General features: G+C 39.4%; 1 protein-coding gene across 1 annotated transcript in view; it reads left to right on the top strand.

Annotated features, from left to right (window-relative positions):
• IL13RA1 (interleukin 13 receptor subunit alpha 1) overlaps positions 1 to 21729 on the top strand; it is a 65094-nt gene extending 43365 nt beyond the window's left edge. Inside the window, exons 7-11 of the mRNA XM_022562948.3 lie at positions 1271 to 1318; positions 1605 to 1737; positions 5195 to 5291; positions 8335 to 8419; positions 19268 to 21729. Of these exons, the coding sequence (XP_022418656.1) occupies positions 1271 to 1318; positions 1605 to 1737; positions 5195 to 5291; positions 8335 to 8419; positions 19268 to 19360 (456 nt within the window). The 3' untranslated portion in view covers positions 19361 to 21729. The remainder of the gene's footprint in view (positions 1 to 1270; positions 1319 to 1604; positions 1738 to 5194; positions 5292 to 8334; positions 8420 to 19267) is intronic.
• Positions 21730 to 22500: the final 771 nt, after the last annotated feature.

Below are 22500 nucleotides of genomic sequence, written 5' to 3'. Positions count from 1 at the left end.
TTGCCTGTGGTTGAAGGTGCATCTCATTGCATTCATTCCATCATGTCAATATACCACATTTGATTTCTCCATTCTCCCACTGATAGACATTTGAATAGTTTCCAGTTTGGAATTTTATGAATAGAGTTTTTATGAACATTTGCACACTTATTTCTTGGTGCACATGTGTGTACATTTCTGTTGCGCATATATGGGCCATAGGGTTACATATGATTGTCTCTAGTAGATAATAAGTTTTCCCAAATGGTTGTGCCGATTTACACTACTAAAAGCAGAAATTGAGAGCGCTAGATGCTTTACATCGTCACCAACGCTTGGTATTGTCCAGTAGGTGTGTGTATCGTTATCTTGTGGATTTAATATGCATTTTCCTGATAACTAATGAAGTTGAGCACTTTTTCCTATGTTTATTGGCAATTTGAATATCCTCTTGTGAAATGTCTGTTCAAGTCTTTTGCCACTTTTCTATTGGGTTGTCTGTCTTTTTCTTATTAATTTATGAGGTATATGTATGTGTGTGTATTATATATAAATATATATTTTATATATATATATGCAAGTCCTTTGTCATAAACTGCAAATATCTTTTCTCACTCTATGCATTACCTTTGAATTTCCTTAATAGGATATCTTTTGGTAAACAGAAGCTTTTAATTTTAATATAGATGATTTTTTTTTTTTTGCGGTACGCGGGCCTCTCACTGTTGTGGCCTCTCCCGTTGCGGAGCAACAGGCTCCGGACGCGCAGGCTCAGGGGCCATGGCTCACGGGCCCAGCCGCTCCGCGGCATGTGGGATCTTCCCGGACCGGGGCACGAACCCGTGTCCCCTGCATCGGCAGGCGGACCCCCAACCACTGCGCCACCAGGGAAGCCCTAATATAGATGATTTTATAAAAATTTTTCCTTTATGGTTAATATTTTTTTGGTCCTATTTAAGATATCTTCCTACTTTAAGGTCATGAGGATGTTGTATGTTCTCATCTAAAAGCTTGCTGTATTTATGTATTTATTTATTAATTTATTTTAACTTTCACATTTAGATCTGCAATCCATATGGAATTGACTTTGTAAATAGTGTGAGGTAGGGGTCAAGATTCTTTTTTTTCACATATGGATATGTAATTGACCACTTATTTTTAAAAACCTACCTCTTTTCACTGCACCTGGTCCTCTGATAATGGCATAAAAGAAAACTTGTTAAAACGGTTAAACGATATAAAGTGTGGTCTTTAAAACTTTTTGAATGTATTCATTTTTTATATTTTCAAGGTTGAAGAGGCCAAATGTCAGAATTCAGAATTTGAAGGAAACCTAGAGGTCAGTAAGTTCAATTTTAGCTATTTGGGCTTAAACTCATAGAGTAATTGGGGGTGGGACAGGGTGAGCATATCCTAAATTTGAACTGCTTTGAGAAAAACAAACTACTTTGTTCTGTGGATTATTGCCAATTTTCTTTTTCAGGAGTTAAAGTCAGATAATTTGTATTGCAATACAAAGTCTTAATCATATACAAAAGTTGGCAGATAATTATATTTAGGATTCAGAAGCAGAGAAAGAGAATAAGCTGGTAATATTCCTTGTGTGCTTTTATTTTATATCTAAGGGTACAATTTGTTTCATGGTCCCTGGTGTTCTTCCTGATACTTTGAACACAGTCAGAATAAGAGTCAAAACAAATAAGTTATGCTATGAGGATGACAAACTCTGGAGTAATTGGAGTCAAGCAATGAGTATAGGTAAGAGAATGGGATTTTATTAAAAGTTAAACCATTGATGCATGGAAACTTAAGTTGAAGCAGAAACTTGATTGTGGGAAAGGGCTGTTCTTCATTCTTTTTTAAAAATTTTATTTATGTTTGGCTGCGTTGGGTCTTCATTGCTGCATGCGGGGTTTCTCTAGTTGTGGCGAGCGGGGGCTGCTCTTCGTTGTGGCGCACGGGCTTCTCATTGCGGTGGCTTCTTTCGTTGCAGAGCACGGGCTCTAGGCGTGCAGGCTTCAGTAGTTGTGGCACGCGAGCTCAGTAGTTGTGGCTCGCAGGCTCTAGAGCGCAGGCTCAGTAGTTGTGGCGCACAGGCTTAGTTGCTCCGCGGCATGTGGGATCTTCCGGGACCAGGGCTCGAACCCGTGTCCCCTGCATTGGCAGGCGGATTCTTAACCACTGCGCCGCCAGGGAAGTCCCTGTTCTTTATTCTTGACGTCAGCCAGAGAATACTTACAATTGAAATGTATTTTCTGTTTAATTATTGTCGGATCACTCAGGGTTAATTTACGATATGCAACTCTTTGAAAATTTGCAGTCCAAATGGTGTTATCCTCTCTCCTGTCCTGTCTGTATCTTTGTTAACAACCTGAACAAAAATACAGAAGGCAGGCATGATTAAATCTGCAGACTGTGCAATGCTAGAGTACTATCCTACGTGCTGGTAACAGAATCAAGAGTAGGACAATGACCTTGATGGCATTTTATAGAGATAAACATATATCTAGGTTTGAAGAAAATCAGTTTCATTTATTAATTGAGAGGCTGAGCAAGCTATCTGCCAGGGTCAAGTACAGGATTGGAAAGACATGTCCCTTATGGATGTGTGTGCTGTGGGGTGAGGGATAGGGTTTTATTTGACTGTAAGCTCAAAGTGACTCAACATCGGTCCCTTAAATATCCCCCAAAGGCATATTGCAGTCATAGGCAGCAGTGATAGTGCAGCATCCAGAACAAGGGGATGCTGCAGGGTGGGGCACAGTGTCCTGGCCACATCAAAAGTATACAGCATCCCATCCTGGGCACCACATTGTAAGAGGTGCATTGGCAGACTGGAATCTTTCCTTGGAAGGGTAATCAGGATGTTGAAGAATCTCAAAATTTGGGGAAGAACAGTTAACGAAGTAAGCTTAGGGAGTCATAATTGCTGAATTCTAATGTTTGAGGTATTGTCAGGTAGAAGAGGGAGTAGGCTATCTTTTTTTGTGGCTCCATGGACCAAAACAGGACCAACTTAAGAACTTTCTAACAGCTATCTAACAGTCAGAGAGACAGGTTATTGAAGTAGTCAATTCCCTATTAATTGAAAGACTGAACAAGCTATGTGCCAGGCAAGGTTGTATTAGTTATCTATTATTGCATAACAAATTAGCTCCAAAATTAGTGGCTTACGAAACACATATTTGGACACAACATTGTAAAGCAACTATACTCCAATAAAAATTAATTTAAAAAAAACAAACAAAAAACAAGAAAACACAACATTGTAAAGCAACCATACTCCAATAAAAATTAATTAAAACAAACAAACAAACAAAAAACACATATATGGGACTTCCCTGGCGGTCCAGTGGTTAAGACTCCATGCTTCCAATGCAGGGAGCGTGGGTTCGATCCCTGGTTGGGGAACTAAGATCTCACATGCTGTGCAGTGCAGCCAAAAAATTAAAAAAAATAGCTAAAAAATAAAAAACACATATTTACTAGCTCACGGTTTCCATGGCTCAAAAATCTGGGCATAGCTTAGCTAGGTATGTCTGGCTCAAGTTCTCTCATAAGGTTCCAGTCAAGCTGTTGACTGGGACTTCAGTCTCATCTGAAGGCTTGACTGGGGCTGGAGAATCCACTTGCAAAATCACTCATATGGTCATGGGAAAGCCTCATTTCCACTCTGGATGCTGGATGGAGGCTGTAGCAGGTTGCATCATGTGCCCCAAAAAGATATGTTCAAGTTCCAACTCCTGGTACCTGTGAATGTGACCTTATTTGGAAATAGAGTTTTTGCAGATGTAAGCAAGTTAAGATGAGGTCATACCAGCTTAGAGCAGGCCCTAAATCCAATGACTAGTATCCTTATCAGAAGAAGAGAGGATACACAGAAACACAGAGAAGAGGGCCATGGGAAGATGAAGGCAGGGATTGGAGTGATGCAGCTACAAATCCAAGGAACACCAAGGATTCCTGGGAGCCACCAGAAGCTAGGAAGATGCAAGGAGAGAGTCTACTCTAGAGCCTTCAGAGGGAGCATGTCCCTGCTGATACCTCAATTTGGGATTTCTAGCCTCTAGAGCTGTGAGAGAATATATTTCTCCTGTTTTAAGCCAACCAGCGTGTGGTGATTTGTTACAGCAGCTCTAGGAAACTAATACAGAGGCCTCTCTCAGTTCCTTACCATTTGGATCTCTGCACAGGGCTACCTCATGACATGGCAGTTGGCTTCCCCCAGTGCGTAGTCCAAACAAGAAGGAGCATATGAGGAAACACCCAATATGAGAACTGCAGCCCTTTATAACCTTATCTCAGAAGTGACATCCCATCACTGTTGCTATTCACACATGTAGTCCAGCCCACCCTTAAGGGGAGAAAATTGTACAGGGGTGTGAATATCAGGAGGCAGGGATCATTTAGAGTCATCTTAGAGGCTGCCTAACACAATGTTAGGCCCTGAGATGCTTTCCAGATTTTCATGCCCTGGTGGAAAAGATGAGCATATATTGGGTTGGCCAAAAAGTTTGTTTGGGTTTTCTGTAAGATGTTATGGAAAAACCTGAACAAACTTTTTGGCCAACCCAATAAATAGACGTGCCATTCTAAGTGTTAGGTGTAGCAAGGCAGTTAATGAAAGTCTTTGGAATTGGACAGTGCTGGGTTTGAGGCTTGACTCCATCACTTACTAAACCCTCTGGACAAGCCACTGAACCTCTCTGAGCCTTACACTTCTCATCTGTATAAGTGGGAAGTAATATTATCTATCTCTTTAGCATAGATATAAGCATGCAAAATTACCTAGTATGATATCAGACATACAGTAGTTGCTCAATTAAGAATAGTAGCGGTAGTTGTTGTTAGGATTATTTTAGGTGCTCTAATAGTGCTAAGTAACCAATAAGAAAAGATAGTCACTGTTAATGAGATGACATATTTAACAAATATAACATCTTTGTTAATAGTGTCTGAAACCAGTTAAGATATCCTGGTTTCAGATAATCCTTAAGGTGCTTTTTCATCCATGGAATTTTAGGCACCAGAGCAGGACTTCTTTTTTTTCACTATTAAGATAACAAAAGATAAGAGGATTGAAGAGTTTTGGGAAATATGTTGGTGTAGAGGGCAGAAATATCTGTAATCTCATTAGTCTAATACAACTGTTGCTTGGTTTATTTCTAAAAGGGTTTTATTTCTCATGTCTTTCTCTTTGTTCTTCATTTTCCAGGTCAGAAGGCCAATCCAACATTTTACATAACCACGTTACTCATCATTCCAATCATCGTTGCAGCTGCAATCATAGTCCTTCTACTGTACCTGAAAAGGTAAGGCAGCTGCCCAGGCAGGCTTGACAGTTTCTGCTACCCTGGTTGCTATGGTTATTCTTCTTTGTGGGTGTGTTTGATGTTTCCCCAGTGTGTTGGAAGCATTTTGGCTATACCTAGCTTTCTGGTAGTACGGCATGGCAAAGAAATATTACTGTACCCATTTTCTGGTGAGAAAAGTGTTGGATCCCAGGGCTCTGCTCAGGCAGTGCTCTCTTTGTATATTTTTAGAATTGTTGATAAGACCTATGTTCACTCTACTCTTTCAAATGCCTAATTTCTCAACAGTTGGTTGGTAGATCATACGTTTTAGAAATGGAGACCATTACCAATTAAATGACTTGTCTAGTGTGAATGCAAAACAGGTTGCTACTTAATGCTATAGGAAAGAGAACTTCAAGTTGTCTCTAAGTTACAGCACCCATTCGTTGAGAATGTTTTACTTTCTCAATTTCATCATAGGGACTAGTCTGGTGCTATTATTTGCTCTTTCAGTAAATACCTAAAGTTGGAATAAGGTTATTAAGCTGGTTCTAGAATCAACATTTTATCATTATTTCAGTATTCTTGAAACATACGTTTGTTGAGTGCCTATTTATGTGCCAGGCACTGTTGTTATTGCTGGGGTTGTGGCAATGAACAGAACAAAGTCCCTATCTATGGTTTCACTTAGTGAGTAGTAAAGTTGTGGAGTTGGGCTGGGGAGAAAGGCTAGGAAGTGATATGAGGCTCATCTTACATAGGATGCCAGGGAAGTCCTCTCTGAGAAAGTGACATTTGAGGACAGAATTAAAAGAGCAAACCAGTCAGATATTCAAAGAAAGAGTATTCTAGGCCAAAGGAACAGCAAGTGCAAAGGTCCTGAGGCTGGAATGAACTCCGTGTGTCTTGTTAGAGGAGAGCATGCAAGGGGGAGAACAACAGGGAATGAGGCTGGAGAGGCTGGCAGGGCCAGATCATGTAGGCTATGGCAAGGAATTGAAATGTTATCCTAAGCATGATGGGGAAGCATGAGAGAGTTTTAATCAGGGGAGGGATGTGATTGGATTTACTGTCATAAAAGATCATTGTATTGCTGAGTGAAGACTTGACTTGGACAAGAGTGGAGGCCGCTAGACTAGTTAGGAGGTAGTAAGAGGTAGTCTGATGTGGAATATATTTTGAAGATGGAATTAATAGTGCTTGCTGATGGCTGCTTGTCTTCAAAGGTGTGAGGGAAATTGAGGATTCAAGGATAACTCTTAGATTTTTGGCTTCAGCAACTGAGTGAATGCTAGAGCCATTTACTAAGATGGAGAAGATTGGGAGGAGAGCTGGCTTTAGGGAAAAGGTGAGGACTTCAGTTTTGAACATGAGAAATTTGAGATACCTATTAGATATCTAAGTAGAGATGCTAAATAGGTACTTGTATACATGAATCTGGAGTTTAAGGGAGAGGTTTGGGCTGGAGATGGAATTTTGGGAGTCCTTGGCATGTAAATGGATTTAAAGCCCTAAGACTGGAAGAGAGCACTAATAAAGTGAGAGAGATAAAGAGGACAAAAGAGAATGCTGGGACACATCAACATTTAGAGACCTAGGAGATGAGGTAGGTCCGCCAAAGGGTACTACTATCAGATGCAAAAATAGAGAGTCCAGACAAAACTTTAATTCTAAAATATACGTGCACCCCTACGCTCATAGCAGCACTATTCACAATAGCCAAGACATGGAAACAACCTAAATGCCCATTGACAGAGGAATGGATAAAGAAGATGTGGTACATATATACAATGGAATACTACTCAGCCATAAAAAAAGAATGAAATAATGCCATTTGCAGCAACTAGAGATTATCATACTAAGTGAAGTAAGTCAGAGAGAGAAAGACAAATACCTTATGATATCACTTATAAGTGGAATCTAAAACGTGACCCAAATGAACATATCTATGAAACAGAAACAGAATCATGGACATAGAGAATAGACTGGGGTGGATGCCAAGGGGGAGGGAGGTGGGGGAGGGATGGAGTGGGAGTTTAGGATTATAAGATGCAAACTTTTTTTTGTGTGTGTGTGTGTGTGTGTGGTACATGGGCCTCTCACTGTTGTGACCTCTCCCGTTGCGGAGCACAGGCTCCGGACGCGCAGGCTCAGCAGCCATGGCTCACGGGCCCAGCCGCTTCCGCGGCATGTGGGATCTTCCCGGACCGGGGCACGAACCCGTGTCCCCTGCATCGGCAGGCGGACTCTCAACCACTGTGCCACCAGGGAAGCCCAAGATGCAAACTATTATGTATAGAATGGATAAACAACAAGGTCTTACTGTGTAGCACAGGGAACTAGATTCAATATCCTGTGATAAACCGTAATGGAAAAGAATGTGAAAAAGAACGTATATATATATGTATAACTGAGTCACTTTGCTGTACAGAAGTAATTAACACAACAATGTAAATCAACTATACTTCAATTAAAATTTTTTTTAATTAAAAAAAAAACAGAGAGGAGACAAGGAAAATAAGGAAGAGAAATTAAAGAGAATGCCCCCGTTCTCGGAAGATTATTTTTTTCAAAATTATAAACAGCAAGCTCCCATCTGATCTGTGATAAGTAAAGCACCATTTTTATTTAAATGATAGAGGATAACACACACAGTGCCACACACACAATTATAACTATGTGAGGTGATGGATGTGTTAATTAGCTTAATTGTGATCATCATTTCACAATGTACACATATATTAAAATGTCACTTTGTACACCTCAAATTTATACAATTTTTGTTTATCAAGTATATCTCAATAAAGCTGGAAAAATTTTTTTTCATTGAAAGGGTATAAGTAGTCTGCTACTGATGGGCCCTTTGCTTTATCCACACTTGATACTTTTAGGAGATCGATTTCTCAGCTTGTTTTAGAAATTTTTTCACAAGTACGTTATCACTAAAGATGACTTGTGTACCATGTCTTTTGTCCAAGCCTTCTTTTAATATGGCTGTATTTAAGTGGGACATTTCTGTGGAATGGAAGGTTTGATCAAAAATGTCTCTGTTTTCTTAAAGGCTCAAGATTATTATATTCCCTCCAATTCCTGATCCTGGCAAGATTTTTAAAGAAATGTTTGGAGACCAGAATGATGATACCCTGGTAAGCACTGACTCTGTGAAGTTTGAAATTGATTTTTGGGGGGGGGGAGGCTATGGGATTTTAAAAAAATTTGGTAAAACATAAAATTTACCATTTTAACCAGTTTTCAGTATCCAGTTCAATGGCATTAAGTACATTTACAGTGTTGTGCAACCATCTTCACTATTTCCAGAACTTTTTCATCATTCCAAACAGAAACTGTACCCATTAAGCAATAACTCTCCATTCCCCTCAAGCCCTGGTAACCTCTATTCTGCTTTCTGTCTCTCTGAATTTGCCTAACCTGGGTACCTCATATAAATGGAATCCTATAATATTTGTCCTTTTGTGTCTGGCTTCTTTCACTTAGCATAACATTTTCAAGGTTCATCCATGTTGTAGCATGTGTCAGAATTTCATTTCAAAATTGGTTATTTTAAGCTACGTTTTATCTAAAAGATTAAAGAAGAGCTGATTTAAAATGTTGTATCTCAGGCCAAGCATAGCTTTTAAGAAGTTCCCAGAATACTTCGTCTGTCTTGTTTCACGGGGCTTCATTCTCTCTCTGGGGTAGGGAACATATTTGATCTAAACCTGCAGGGGGTGGAGCCTCCTTTATGAAACTAAGCCAATAGGCAGGTCTTCTGACTGGAGTAATTTTTCAAACTTGATTTAGGGAAATAGAAAGATAAGGTAAACAATTGAAATAGATTGTGTTCATGCTATTGCCTGGAAAGCTGGCCTCCGAAGACATGGAACTAGAGCAAACCCACCCGAACTGTTAGAGTTAGCTGGCTGCAGACTCTCACGCTAGAATTTGTGGCTGGAAAAGCTAAGACCTTATGGGAACAAGAGAGTTTGAGGCTTCTCTGATAAATACATTCACCCAAATAAAATAATAAAGGCACTAAATGAAATAAATATCGATATTATTGTATATGTCTTAAGTTAGTCATTTCAGGCATAGGGCAGTTAATTCAGGGAAATAGTACAGCACAGTAGATAACAGCCTGCGCTCTGGAGTCAGATTGTCTGGATTCAAATCTCTGCTGTGTCATCTACCATCTGTTTGACCTTAGGTAACTTCCTTAACCTTCCTGTGCCTCAGTTTTCCCACTTGTAAAAAGTGGAGGTAACGATAGCACCTGCCTCATAGTGTTGTTATGTGGATTAAATTAATTTAATACGTAGAAACCACTTAGTGTGTCTGGCACATTATAGGTGCTTAGTAAGTGTTAGTGCTTAGCATTACTATTGATAGTACTTTCCATTTATCTTTAATGCCCAAACGATTCTTGTAATGACGGGTGATACACAGTGGCTAGGGAAGGAAGGCAGGGAGGCTCCCATGCTGTCAGAGGAAGAGCCATCTGGATCACTTTTTCACCAAGTCATGGGCATGGGCAGTGGGTAACTGTGCCAGATAGGGCACCACTAGCCAGGGAGGTCTAGAAGTCAGGTACCTGATGAAGGGCTGGTATACTGCCACTGAGGTGACGGTGTTTCTTCAGCTTTGAGTCACAGTCGACTGCAGTGCTTGTAGGAGTATAGAATCCTGGGCCCTACCTTCAGAAGTTCGGATTCACTGGCTCTGGGATGGGTCCCAGGAATCTGCATATTTCAAAGGAGCCCAAAGATGATTCCTATCCTGGCATGATCATTCACGGAGCACACTTTGAAAATCACTGTTATAGATATTTTCCTTAGGATCACCCGTGTGTCTTCATTTTGCCAGCTACTGAGACAGATGCTGGAGGTTGAGAATTGTGCAAGTATTCTAACAGCTCCTCTAACCAGTGATTGGAAGTCTACCGTGTGTACACAGTGTATTAAATGCTCCATCTTCATAACCACCCTGTGGTGTAGGTGCTGTTAGTACCATTTCACAGATGAGGAAATGGAGCCTCAGTGAGGTTAAATAACTCTACTGCAGCCACACAGCTAGTAGATAATAAGGTGAGATTTGACCCAGGACTGTCTGATTCTAGACTTTTCCCTTTCTTTCCACTCTGCTGCATTGCCTTTTGTAAGATAGAATGTTTGTCCTCAAGAACCTCACTACCTCCTTAGAGTTCTGTATGATAGAAGTACCGGGTTGGGATAGGGGAGTTCCGAGAAACAGATTTGGAGTCATGTTATGGCTGGCCTTACATGAGAAGGTATTAGGAATATCATTCTTTGTTTTTATAACTTTTTATTTTATATTGCAGTCTAGTTGATTAACAATGTTGGGTTAGTTTCAGGTGTACAGCAGAGTGATTCAGTTATACATATACATGTATCTATTCTTTTTCAAATTCTTTTCCCATTTATGTTGTTACATAATACTGAGCAGAGTTCCCTGTGCTCTACAGTAGGTCCTTGCTGGTTATCCATTTTAAATATAGCAGTGAGTACATGTCAATCCCAAACTCCCTAACTATCGCTCCCCCCCACCCTTCCCCCTGGTAACCATAAGTTTCTTCTCTTAAGTCTGTGAGTCTGTTTCTGTTTTGTAAATAAGTTCATTTGTATCAATTTTTTTAGATTCCGCATATAAGCGATATCATACGATATTTGTCTTTGTCTGACTTACTTCACTCAGTATGACGATCTCTAGGTCCATCCACGTTGCTGCAAATGGCATTCTTTCCTTCTTTTTAATGGCTGAGTAATATTCCATTGTATATATGTGCCACATCTTCTTTATCCATTCTTCTGTCGGTGGACATTTAGGTTGCTTCCATGTCCTGGCTATTGTAAATAGTGCTGCAATGAACATTGGGGTACCCTTTCAGACCATGTTTTTCTCCAGATATATGCCCAGGAGTGGGATTGCAGGATCATATGGTAGCTCTATTTTTAGTTTCTTTAGGGAACCTCCATACTGTTCTCCACAGTGGCTGCACCAATTTACATTCTCACCAACAGTGCCAGAGGGTTCCCTTCTCTCCACACCTATCATTCCGACAACAACCTGGAGGGAATGGATTAGAGAGGGGAGGCGCTAGCACGGTAGCAAACTGGGAACCTAGTCCTGAATTTGCCCCACAGATGTTTTGTTTGGCCAGCGTGGTGTATTTAAAATTTTTCAATTTGGGATCTTAAGCAGGGCATGCACTCTACCAGTTCATCTCAGGCCCTATTCCTGAGATTAGGAATTCCTGAGAATTCCTAATTCCCACTGTGGTTTCACATGTTGACCTAACATGCCAGACCCCTGAAAAGCATTTGAGTTTGCTACACCTTTTAGCAGAATGAAGACAGTCAAAGTGCCATGACACAGATGTCCAATATCTGTGAAAACATGTTTGGACTCACTGATATATACAAGACGTACAGCCAAAGCATTGATGAGATATACATTTCCAGCTTAATACATTTCTAAAAAGTGATAATATCCAGTGTTAACAAGTGGGTGGGGAACTGGCACTTTTCGTGCAACGCTGGTGGGCCTGTAAAATGGTATGTGTTCTTTCTGGAGGGCAACTTGGTAAAATGTAACAAGAATCTTTGATCTTGTCATTATTTCTTTAGGAATCTATTTTAGGGAAATAATCCAACAATGGTACAAGGATGGTCAATGCAGCATTTGTTTCTAAAACGAAAAATTAGAAACTAAGGAAACATCAACAATCGAGAATAAGTTTTTTGAAAAGTTAGGTTTTCAAAGCATTTAATGTCCTAGCAAAATACTCACGGTGTAAGTGCAAGAAACATATCATAAATGTGTAGTGTATTACAATCCTAATTTTTATAAAAAATGCATCAATATATACATAGAACAATGAGTGGAAGGAAATGCGTCAAAATAATCATCTCTGGGCAGGAAGACTGTGGATAATTGATATTATTCTCTCTCTACCTTTCTGAAATTTCCAAATTGCCTGTAATGAGCATGTATTACTTTTATAATAAAAGAAACACTGTACAAGTCATTAAGGGGAAAGAGAATATTGTGGTCATCCAGGTCTGTGAGATAATAGGGATTTGAATTTAGGTGGTGGCAGAGGAGATTGATGCAAGAGACATTATTAAAGGAAACTCATTACGACTTGGTGACTCTGTGTGGGTGATGAAAGGTGGCGAGAGTAAAAAATAATTGCAAGGTTTCAGGCCTGGGTGATAGAGTGAATGATGGTAACATTGACAGCAAAATCAGATCAATTATCTTTCTCAGAGATGGGAGAATTGCTTTTTTTCAATTTGCTGTCTAGAGGATAATATGTTGTCCTGATGAGTCAGATAATTCTATAATTTAGTGAGGTGGATACACTGACAAGATGGACCACTAAAAGCATAAGATGTTTTTGTTTGCGGTGGTTGCAGACCATTAAATAAAATCAGTGTTTAAAACTAAAAGTATAATAAAAATGCCAGACAGGGGAAAGGGTAATAGAACAAATTTCCATGTTTGCTTTATAACCAAATGAATAATCTACTTTCTCTACATGGCAGCAGTTCTCGAAAATTGAACTGCATATACAGCAGAAAGACTGTCCTTTTACTTCTAGAATCATCGAATTAGGGAATGAATAATTATGGAGTGAACATTGCCCTAGAGGTCATCTAATGAGGTGTATGTTTACATGTTTAGTTGTCTTTAACTATAGATTTTCAAAATTCTAGTCCAGCTCCTCACTTTAAAGATGGGGACATTGGGGACCATGGAGAAATTTCTCAAGGACTATCACATAGAGAGAGAATTGCAGAACCTGAAGTAGAAGCCATTGTAGCCCAAATTTACCAACTTCTAATCCCAAGAAATAATCCATGCCCTTTCTAAACAATTTCTTCTTCCACGCTGCACCATCAGTAGTGGTTGTTTTAAAAAAAAAAAAAACTTATTTAGGTTTAGCCACCAGTAAATTAAATCTTCTGTATCATTTTCCTTAAGGTTTCTACTGTTTTGACAATGTTTTGCTCATCACTGTAGTAACATTTTGGCCAGCAGCATTTTCTCCTGTTGCTTTGCTGTTTGCCTTTTCTGTGTGACTACTTGGGCTGCTGGCCATATTTGGGGGGTAGGGGGGCTTTGCGGAGGGAATTGCTTCTCTTCTGCATCTGCATTTCTTTTTCATCCATAAAATATTATCTATTCTTCCTCTGCTTCTTGGAAACCACTTACATTTTCAGTACTGTGCCAGTTTTGAATTCCTGATTGGAAAGCAGCTTTTTAACTTGGAGTTGATTTCCAAATACTGCTGAATTTTTTTTTTAACTTCAGTGTGTATCTTTAAAAGCTAAGATCGCTTTCCTACATAGCCAAAATAGCATGGCCGCACTTTAAAAATTATTAATTCCTTAATATCATCTAATACTCAGTCCATATTTAAATATTTCCAGCTGTCCCAATTGTCAGGAGACAGATAATATCCAGTTGTCCCACCATTAGTGAGATGGACCACTGTATTTAAGGTGATAATAGCATGTCCCCTCCTGCCATCTACACGTTTCCTCCCCTTGCCACCTGAAGATAATCTGTGTGCTGGTAATGTTAGCACCCTGTCAACTCTTCAGCTGATGCTTTTTAGTGGCCAATTAGTATCCTTGCTTGAATCAATAATCTCATTAGGGGTTGTGAAACGATGATGATTTTTCTCATCTATCATTTAATCTACATTTATAAGCTAGCATTTTCCTACAAAGCACTGCTTTCAGTCCTCAACTAGGCTTCTTAGTTGTTCTGAAATTCGGTTTCTGCTAGAAAGGTAGGAAACATGTTTAATTCTTTCCCTTTAATTATCAATTTTCAAAGTGAGTGTTTGAATTGATAGCCACCTCAAATGGTACCAAATTAGTCCCCTCCACACCACATTCAACAGGTTCCTTTTAAGCTGCAGTGATTTTTAAGGCGCGGGGATCTACAATTCATATTGTACAACTTTCTATTGTGTCTGTTGCTCTGAAGAAGACGGGGGCACATAATCAGCTGATTTGTACACACAAGGCCAGTGTTTTGCGTGGTGCTTAGGTGCATGAAACCCACTTCACCTCTGTTGGCAGTTCACTGTGGGAAATAACCAAATCTTGAAGGTACTCTTAAACTGAAACTTGATGTTCCATTATTCTATGACGTTTGTTTCTTTCTTTAAAAAAGATTCTATATACATACATGTATTTTTCTAGGATGACTAACAACTAAAAGCCAGTTGTGTTCACCACCCAAACACTGATGTGTTTTCATCTAGGATGTTTTTCATCTTTGGCCATTATCCTATTGTCAATTACCTTGTTTAAAAAGTCGGCAGGGTAAGAATTGAATTATGGACTGTAATTCTGTGGATTTTTTTTTTCTACAAGTCATTTTAAAGTTAGACTGACATATAATTCACAAAACTGAATAACAGGTCAGAGCCTTTGCTTTTGTCCCTTTTACCTTACATAGACATATGCATAGAAGCAGTGCTCAGGCAAAGGCCCTGATGCTGACGATGGGTGAAAATGAGAGTAATCAGAGTTTCAGGAATGAAAAAAGGCAATTAAAAAATTAATGTTTGGGCTTCCCTGGTGGCGCAGTGGTTGAGAGTCCGCCTGCCGATGCAGGGGACACGGGTTCGTGCCCCGGTCCGGGAGGATCCCACATGCCGCGGAGCCTCCGCGTCCGGAGCCTGTGCTCTGCAACGGGAGAGGCCGCAACAGTGAGAGGCCCTAGTACCGCAAAAACATAAATAAATAAAAAAATAATAATAATAAATTAATGTTTTCTTAGAAGCCATTTCTGCTGCAGTGTTCTGATTGCTTTTTTCCTGTCCAACACAGTTAAGCGTTGGGTCTAATGAGCAGACACCAATGAAAATGTAACATTCAGGGTGCATCTTTTAAATTAAAATAATATTTCTTTTAAAAGAAATATGTTTGTTATAGAGAAATGAGAAATACAGATAACCAAAAGAGAAAAATTAATCTTGTTATCCAGCTATAATCATCTTTAAGGTTATGAGAACAACATAGAGGAATGGAAATACAGTCGTCCCTTGGTATCTGTGGGGGATTGGCTTCAGGACTCCCTCGGATACCCAAATTCACGGATGTTCAAGTCCCTTAAATGGTGTAGTATTTGCACATAACCTATGCATCTCCTCCGGAGGGCTGACTGCACTTTTACTGGTAAATGGAATAATAGTAACAACAATAATAATAGCAGTTCATATTTATTGAACTTTCGCTATGTGTTAGACACTTTTCTAAGCACTTCCTTCATTAATTTGTCCCCATCCTGCAACAGGGATTATCTCCACTATACAGATGAAGACAGTGAAGCACCAGAGGGATTATATGTAACTTGTTTGAGGTTACACTGCTGCTGCCTAGCAGAGCTAGTATCCACATCTAACTAACAAGAGTTAGAGCTGGGATCTGAGCCCAGGCTTCCTGATCCTCCAGTCCACACTTTTAACAAATTATATAATATGTTTTCATAAAATGCTCATATTTATCTTTATTTGAATTTAACAGCTGAAAAGGAAACAGGTGGAACTGAAGGAATTTCTGAACTCTTGACAAACTATAAAATAATTTTCAACGATTATTAAAGACAGCAATTTTTCCATATGTTCTTCCCATTCTCTCCCCGTTCTTAAAGTTGTCCAGGATCTACATTTCCAGTGCATAAGGCCATTATATACTATATTGTCTCCCTATAGCCCTCTTTAGTCTTAATTCTATATGGTATGTATTTGATGCTAACCCCCGATCTTTATGTTGATGTCTCTCCAGTCATTTTGGTTTTTTGAAACTCCAAAACTTTTCTCAGGAAGGATTCATGGGACCAACATTTCCTGGATTATTTACATATTGATGGAGTTTCCTGCATTAATCACTGAAATTCATTTTAGCTAGATATAAAATCCATGGCTTACATGTTCTTGCTTTGGGTATCTTAAATATGTCATGCATTTTCTTCTGGCATAAAGTGTTGTCAAGGTCTGCTGACAATATAATACTCTTTCTGTGTTAAAACACTTGGTCTTTTTTGCCTGGTTGTCAAAAGATTTTTTCCTTCGAAGGCCTATAATTTTACTAGAATATGTCTTGGTATTAGTCATTCTGGGTTGATTTTCCAAGGTATATAGTGTGCCTTTTCAGTATGTAGTTTCAAATCTTTTTAAAAACTTTCAGTGAAAATGTCTTCACTTATAGACTTTGTTATTCTGTTCCCTTATTTTCCTTGCCTGTCTTCTATATTTGTCACATCCTTTCGAATAATTTTCATCTATCTTTATTTCTTTTTGATTAAAAAAAATCCTCCTTTTCATCTTTTGTTTCTCTTAAGTTTTATCTGTTGTGTTTATTTGCCCCTGTGTTTCCTCTAGCTAGTCTTCATTTCTGAAATGATTATTTTCTTTTACTTCTAATTGTTTCTTGGGTTTTACCATGTCATTTCTGAATTGTTCTTATTCTGAATTTTTATATTCTTCGATATCATGCACAGTTTTTCATATCACATAACTTCTTCTTAATATACTTTTGCTAGTTTTGAAATATTAAATTATAATTTTCATCTGTGTATATTTTGTGGACATCTTTCTGGCATCTTTTAATTCCATAAGAATATTATTCTGTTGCTTATTTTTACATGAAATTAGTTTCCCTAAAGTTTTAGGAGACGACTTGATTTAGGATAGTTTTTTTTTTTTTTCTAATTTCATGGCTATAGAGTTCCATCTTCTATTATTTTTGACAATTTCTCAAAACTATAGTGAATTCCTTCCTGAAATCTGGCTCTGCCTGTTCACCTCGTCTACTTTTATCTGGACTTTATAGTTTGTGTCTCTTGCCTGTGTCCTAGCCAGTGTGGAGTCTGTTCCTATCAGTTTCTCTTCAGAGTGGGACTTTGCCCAGGAAGGGAGCTTCGGATGGTTCTGAGAGTTCATAGGGCTCAGGTGGCTCTCAGGCTGTTCTGTGGACTCCTTGCATTTGGTCACTCTTTGGGCGGTGCAACCCCCTGCCAGGCTCACTTATTGTTCATAAGTTAGCTTGCTGAAGTTTGAGTGAGTTGTTTTAGAATTCTCCGATCTATCAGATGCCCTGCTGATTCCCTCTCCATACTCTCCCATAGCTAATACCATTTTGCTCTTGTAGCATCTCTAATTTGTCCCTACCCACTCATATTTCAGGGTTCATGGGGGGCATCACTTTCATCTGGTCTTGTTGCAGATTGTGTCCGTGGATTTTGGCTTTGCTTTCCTACTTACCCTACTTACCTTTCCTACTTGTGCTTTTTATAGTGGCTATGCTGCCATCCACTACCTTCCTCATAGGATTTCTCTGTAAACTACAGACTCCTGCCTGCCAGTTGTTTGTGTACAGGTTGCAAGCTGCGAATGGTGTTTACACTTTTAAGTAGTTGAAAAAATATAAAGAAGAAAATAATATGAAATTCAAATTTCGGCGTCCATAAATAAAGTTTTGTTGCAACACAGCCATGCCTATTCATTTATATATTGTCTATGGCTGCTTTCATGTTACAACAGCAGAGACTATATGGCCCTCAAAGCTGAAAATGTTTATTATCTACAGAAAAAGTTTGCCAACCCTGGTCCTATAATATACTTTTTCTTTTTTAAAAAATAAATTTATTTATTTATTTAATTTTGGCTGCGTTGGGTCTTCGTTGCTGCGCACAGGCTTTCTGTAGTTGCGGCGAGCAGGGGCTACTCTTCGTTGCGGTGCACGGGCTTCTCACTGCGGTGGCTTCTCTTGTTGCAGAGCACGGGCTCTAGGTGTGCAAGCTTCAGTGGTCGTGGCTCGTGGGCTCTATAGAGCACAGGCTGAGTAGAATTTGGATATTTTAAGCAGTGTCTTCCAACTTATCTCTCCATACGTTCTCTAAGACCGGATGCTCCTGACCTGCTGAGTCCATCTCCAGTTGCACAACCTGAGGCAGCTGAATCATCATTGTTGCTTGTTTCTATTTTTCCTTCTTTCCATTTCCTTTTCTAGGCTTATAGAACCAGAAAACAACAGAGCAGAAATGGAGCTTAGAAATAATCTAGTGCAGGGATTGGCAAACTTTTTCTATAAAGAGCCAGATAGTAAATATTTTTGGTTTCACAAGCCTTTTGGTCTGTTACAGCAACTCAACTGTGCTGTTGTAGCACGAAAACAGCCGTAGACAGTACAGAAACAAATGGGGGTGGCTCTGTTCCAATAAAACTTTATTTAAAAAAACAGGCAGCCTGCTGAATTTGGCCCTTAGACCATAGTTTGCAGTCCCCTGGTTTAGTCTAACAACTTTATTTTACAGATGAGGGGACTGAGCTCACATTTCACCCTTTCCTTTGACTTGTAAGGAAGGAAGGCAAGGACCAGGATATTGGCTTTCACCGTAAGATACACACTTAAATTGAGTTCAAGATGAGTTTACCTTATATGCATAATTCCCTGTCTCGCAAATGATGTTACATGAAGCTGTTAATGCAAGGTCTTTCAAAACTTTTAACTGCACTAAGACTTTTGGGACATTTTATATATTGCCGTTCACCTTGATGCCTTTTTGAGCCTATTGCATCTCTGGAGCAATGGTCAAATTTGAGTGGTAAAAAAATAAAGATAGAAACAGTTGAAGTAAGGAAAGCATGCTGCTCTTTTATTCTTCTTCAAAAGACTTCGTTTCCAATTTTGGAGGTGTCCACATTTATCTTTTGAGATGGCTATTAAATATCATATAACAGTCCCACGGTGTTTTTCACCTTTAACGTTAATTCCTGATTGTTTTGTTTAATTGATGGTTCAAATAGATGAAGATTCTTAGGTCAAAAAAAAAAAGACCCCAAACAAAACAGGAAAACATATACCCGGGGTTCCATGCACAGAAACCTGCGAGTACTCAGGGAAAGAACACTGTTTAGAAAAGTCATCGTGTATGTGTTTTTTCTTCCCTTCCAGCACTGGAAGAAGTACGACATCTATGAGAAGCAAACCAAAGAAGAAACTGACTCTGTAGTGCTGATAGAAAGCCTGAAGAGAGCCTCTCAGTGATGGGGATAATTTATTTTAACCTTCAATGTGACCTTGTGAAGATTCATTCCGTTTTCCATTTGTTATCTGGGAACTTGTTAAATGGAAACCGAAACTACTGGACCGTTTAAAAACAGGCAGCTCATAAGAGCCACAGGTCTTTATGTTGAGTCGTGCACCGAAAAACTAAAAATAATAATGGACCCTTTGGAGAAAAGAGTGGAGTCATGTCTGTTGAATTATAAAAGGCAGACGTCTTTTGCTAAGGCTTCAAACTAGAGGACAAAAGCAAAAAGTGATGATGGCAGTCGAGTTAATCTTACCAGGAGTTGTGACAACTTCCTGAGGGACCTATGCCTGCTTTGTATTCTTTGTCTCAAATAATACCAACAAATTTTATTTGTAGGAGAATTCATTTTGGGTGCAAATGCTAAAAGTCAGACTTGAGTCATAGAGAACATCTAGCAAACAAAATTGATAAAATCTGCTATCTGTTGTTTGGGATCCCACTGAGTAATGGCTGTGGCTATTAAAACTCTTTAATAGTCCGGAGTCTTCATCCCCTTCAGCAGCATTTTCCTCTGCTTTGAAAGGCCCAGGCATCCTTGTTGGTTGGCCGTGAGAAAAAGCAGAAGCAGCTTCTTTACTGAGATCTTTCAAAGCCATTTCAGGCTCTTAAGGGCAGTAGAGGCAGAATGACTTATTGGGTATTAGAGTTTGAGCGACACAGTCTCTAATGGTGCATTGTTTATTCTTCACCTCCGCTACTCAAATCAAGTATCTACTCTGCGTCCAGATTGTGTTAGGCCCCCAGGTGTGAGGCACCAACTCCCTCAAAGAATTCACAGTCTAGTTGGGGCTCCTCAGTTCTTTCTCCACCAGTCATTTTCCAGACCTTTCAACACCCCTCTTCCCACCTCGATTTCCCCTTTTGCATCTCCCTCATTCCCTTCGGTGTAGTCTTTCACCTCTCATGAGCAATTAGAATATAAATCTGCTCACAGCACCTAGAGGAGCAGGGAGTAATTTGCATCTCAGGAAAAGTGAGTAGACTGAGAAACAATGACTAATTCTCGCATATTTTGTAACTTCTGTGTGACTCTGCATTTATTTGAAGCTTTTCGGCATTTACTGTTTCTGTATGCATTTTATAAACAGAAAACAGGTATTATCTTCACCTAGAACTTTGCTATTTGCTTGAGAAAAAAAGAATAGTTGTGTCTTTCTCTTTTCCCTTACTCCCACAAATGGTTATTAGTAGGTTTTGTTTCTTATATTGATAACCAGCCATCCAAGGCTCCAACGTTTGTATTTTTTTTTGCATATGTTAAGGCTCCATTCTCACCCATCCCCACAACCTATCCATATATATATATTCCCTCTACTTCTACTTCCTCCATATTTAAAGTGTGGAAATGAGAAGTCCCCTCTAATGTTTCTCTCCTCACACACATAGACTCAGATTACTGGTAGGAACTTGAGAACTCTATATCACAGGTTCTCCAAACATTCATCCATTTGTATTAATAAGATAATGCTACTTCCAATTCCTGCTCTTAGGGGAAGGGAGATCAGACATCCCTGCTCTTTTCAGGTTTGGGCACAGTGGAGGACCACTGTGCCCTGGCTTTCCTGAGGAAATTGGGGTTCATGGCAATGGCAGATGTCAAGGTGTTTCCTCCCCCTGCTTTTATATTTGAGGTCAGATTGAGGCTGGGAGACGGGCATGGATGTTCTATTCTGTCCTACTCTTCTCTAGAAAGAATATTTGGTTTTCCTGTGTAGGGATGAGATTATTTCCTAGCCAGGTATTATACTTCTGCGAAACAAAACACCTAAATGCCTCACCCAAAGTCATTTTTCCTGTCATCCTATTTAGATGGCAGCACGGGGAGGGGATGCTTTGATATTCTGATTACCCAAAGAACTACTGATGACGGTCCTGTGGCCTGGGAATGGGCTGGGGGGGGTGGTGTTTCCATCTTGCTCTTTTAGTGGTAAAATAGTTGAGGGAAAAGTGGGCAGTGAATTATGGGAGTACCTGTGGCTGTTTTATAACTGCTGAAAACCGATCCCCAGGTCTTGAGAGCTCTTGGAGACTTTAACACATCAGTGGAATTCCCACTGCCTGTAGGAAACTAGTAGGTTCATGTGCTATTTTATGTCTAACTTTATGGATTTGTTTTCTCCACACATCAAAGTAAAGCCACTGTAAGGATGGTCCTTCTTATTCTTTCATTCAGATAAGTGTTTTTCTTCATCCCGCACTGAAGGGATATGTGAAACGATGTTAACATTATTGGTAATGCCTTCAAATGGGGATCATTTTGTTTAACTTCTTAACAGAAAAGCTTGAGTAAAATAAATATTAGTTGTCTTTTTGTATGTCACCCAAATGTTTTCCTTTGTCTTATTTTGGGGAAAGTGTCGTGAGGAGTGGGTGGCAGAAGAAATTGGAGTTAAAAGAATTGGGAAATGGCAAAGTTGGGAAAAAATTCCAAGACAGCTCTTTTATCTTACAAGCATGTATCATAAGCTTCCCTGCTCTTCTCGGCATGCCTGTGTTTTCTGATAAAGGCCTGCACTTGGTTTAGTACAGCCTTTGCGAACAGTACCTAAAGGGACGTAAGTATTTGCTAAATCGTGGTTCTGACAATTAAGGGAAATGGAGAACTGGTCCTTTCTAATTTCAAGCTTCAAATAGAGTGCAATGTACTTAAGGAGACTGTCATGGTATATACACCATGAGGGACCTCTAGTTATGAATTAATCACATAAACAGGTTAGATTTGAGACTAAGAAAATCAGTGTTCAATAGCTTCCCTCTTAAGAGATGGTAATGTAGTTTCATGTTTTCTGTAACTACAGCAAAATGGTTTGAGTGTCACGGAGGGTTTTTCTCATTTGTATTAAGTTCTGGGAGTGCGTCTTTAGCCCAACATTTGTTAATTACCCTGCATCTTTCCAGGATCCAAGCCCTAGGGTATGGGTAGGGGCTGCTGATCTTGCTCAGGTTACTTCTGTAACTATCTAAAATGATCCAAGAAGATTCTGGAAATCCACCTCCAGGTAAGTATACTTTTGTTTTGTTTTGAATAAGAAATCACCTTCTGGTCCTCAACACATCAACACGCTGAGTATTATGACAGAAAGCATTTAAC

This window comes from Delphinapterus leucas, chromosome X (assembly GCF_059928025.1).
Source record: "Delphinapterus leucas isolate spDelLeu-1000000601 "Yukka" chromosome X, BTC_Dleu_Yukka2, whole genome shotgun sequence".
NCBI classification, from domain to species: Eukaryota; Metazoa; Chordata; class Mammalia; order Artiodactyla; family Monodontidae; genus Delphinapterus; species Delphinapterus leucas.
The sequence above is the reverse complement of the archived record's forward strand: the minus strand, read 5'-3'. Positions and strand labels throughout refer to the sequence as shown.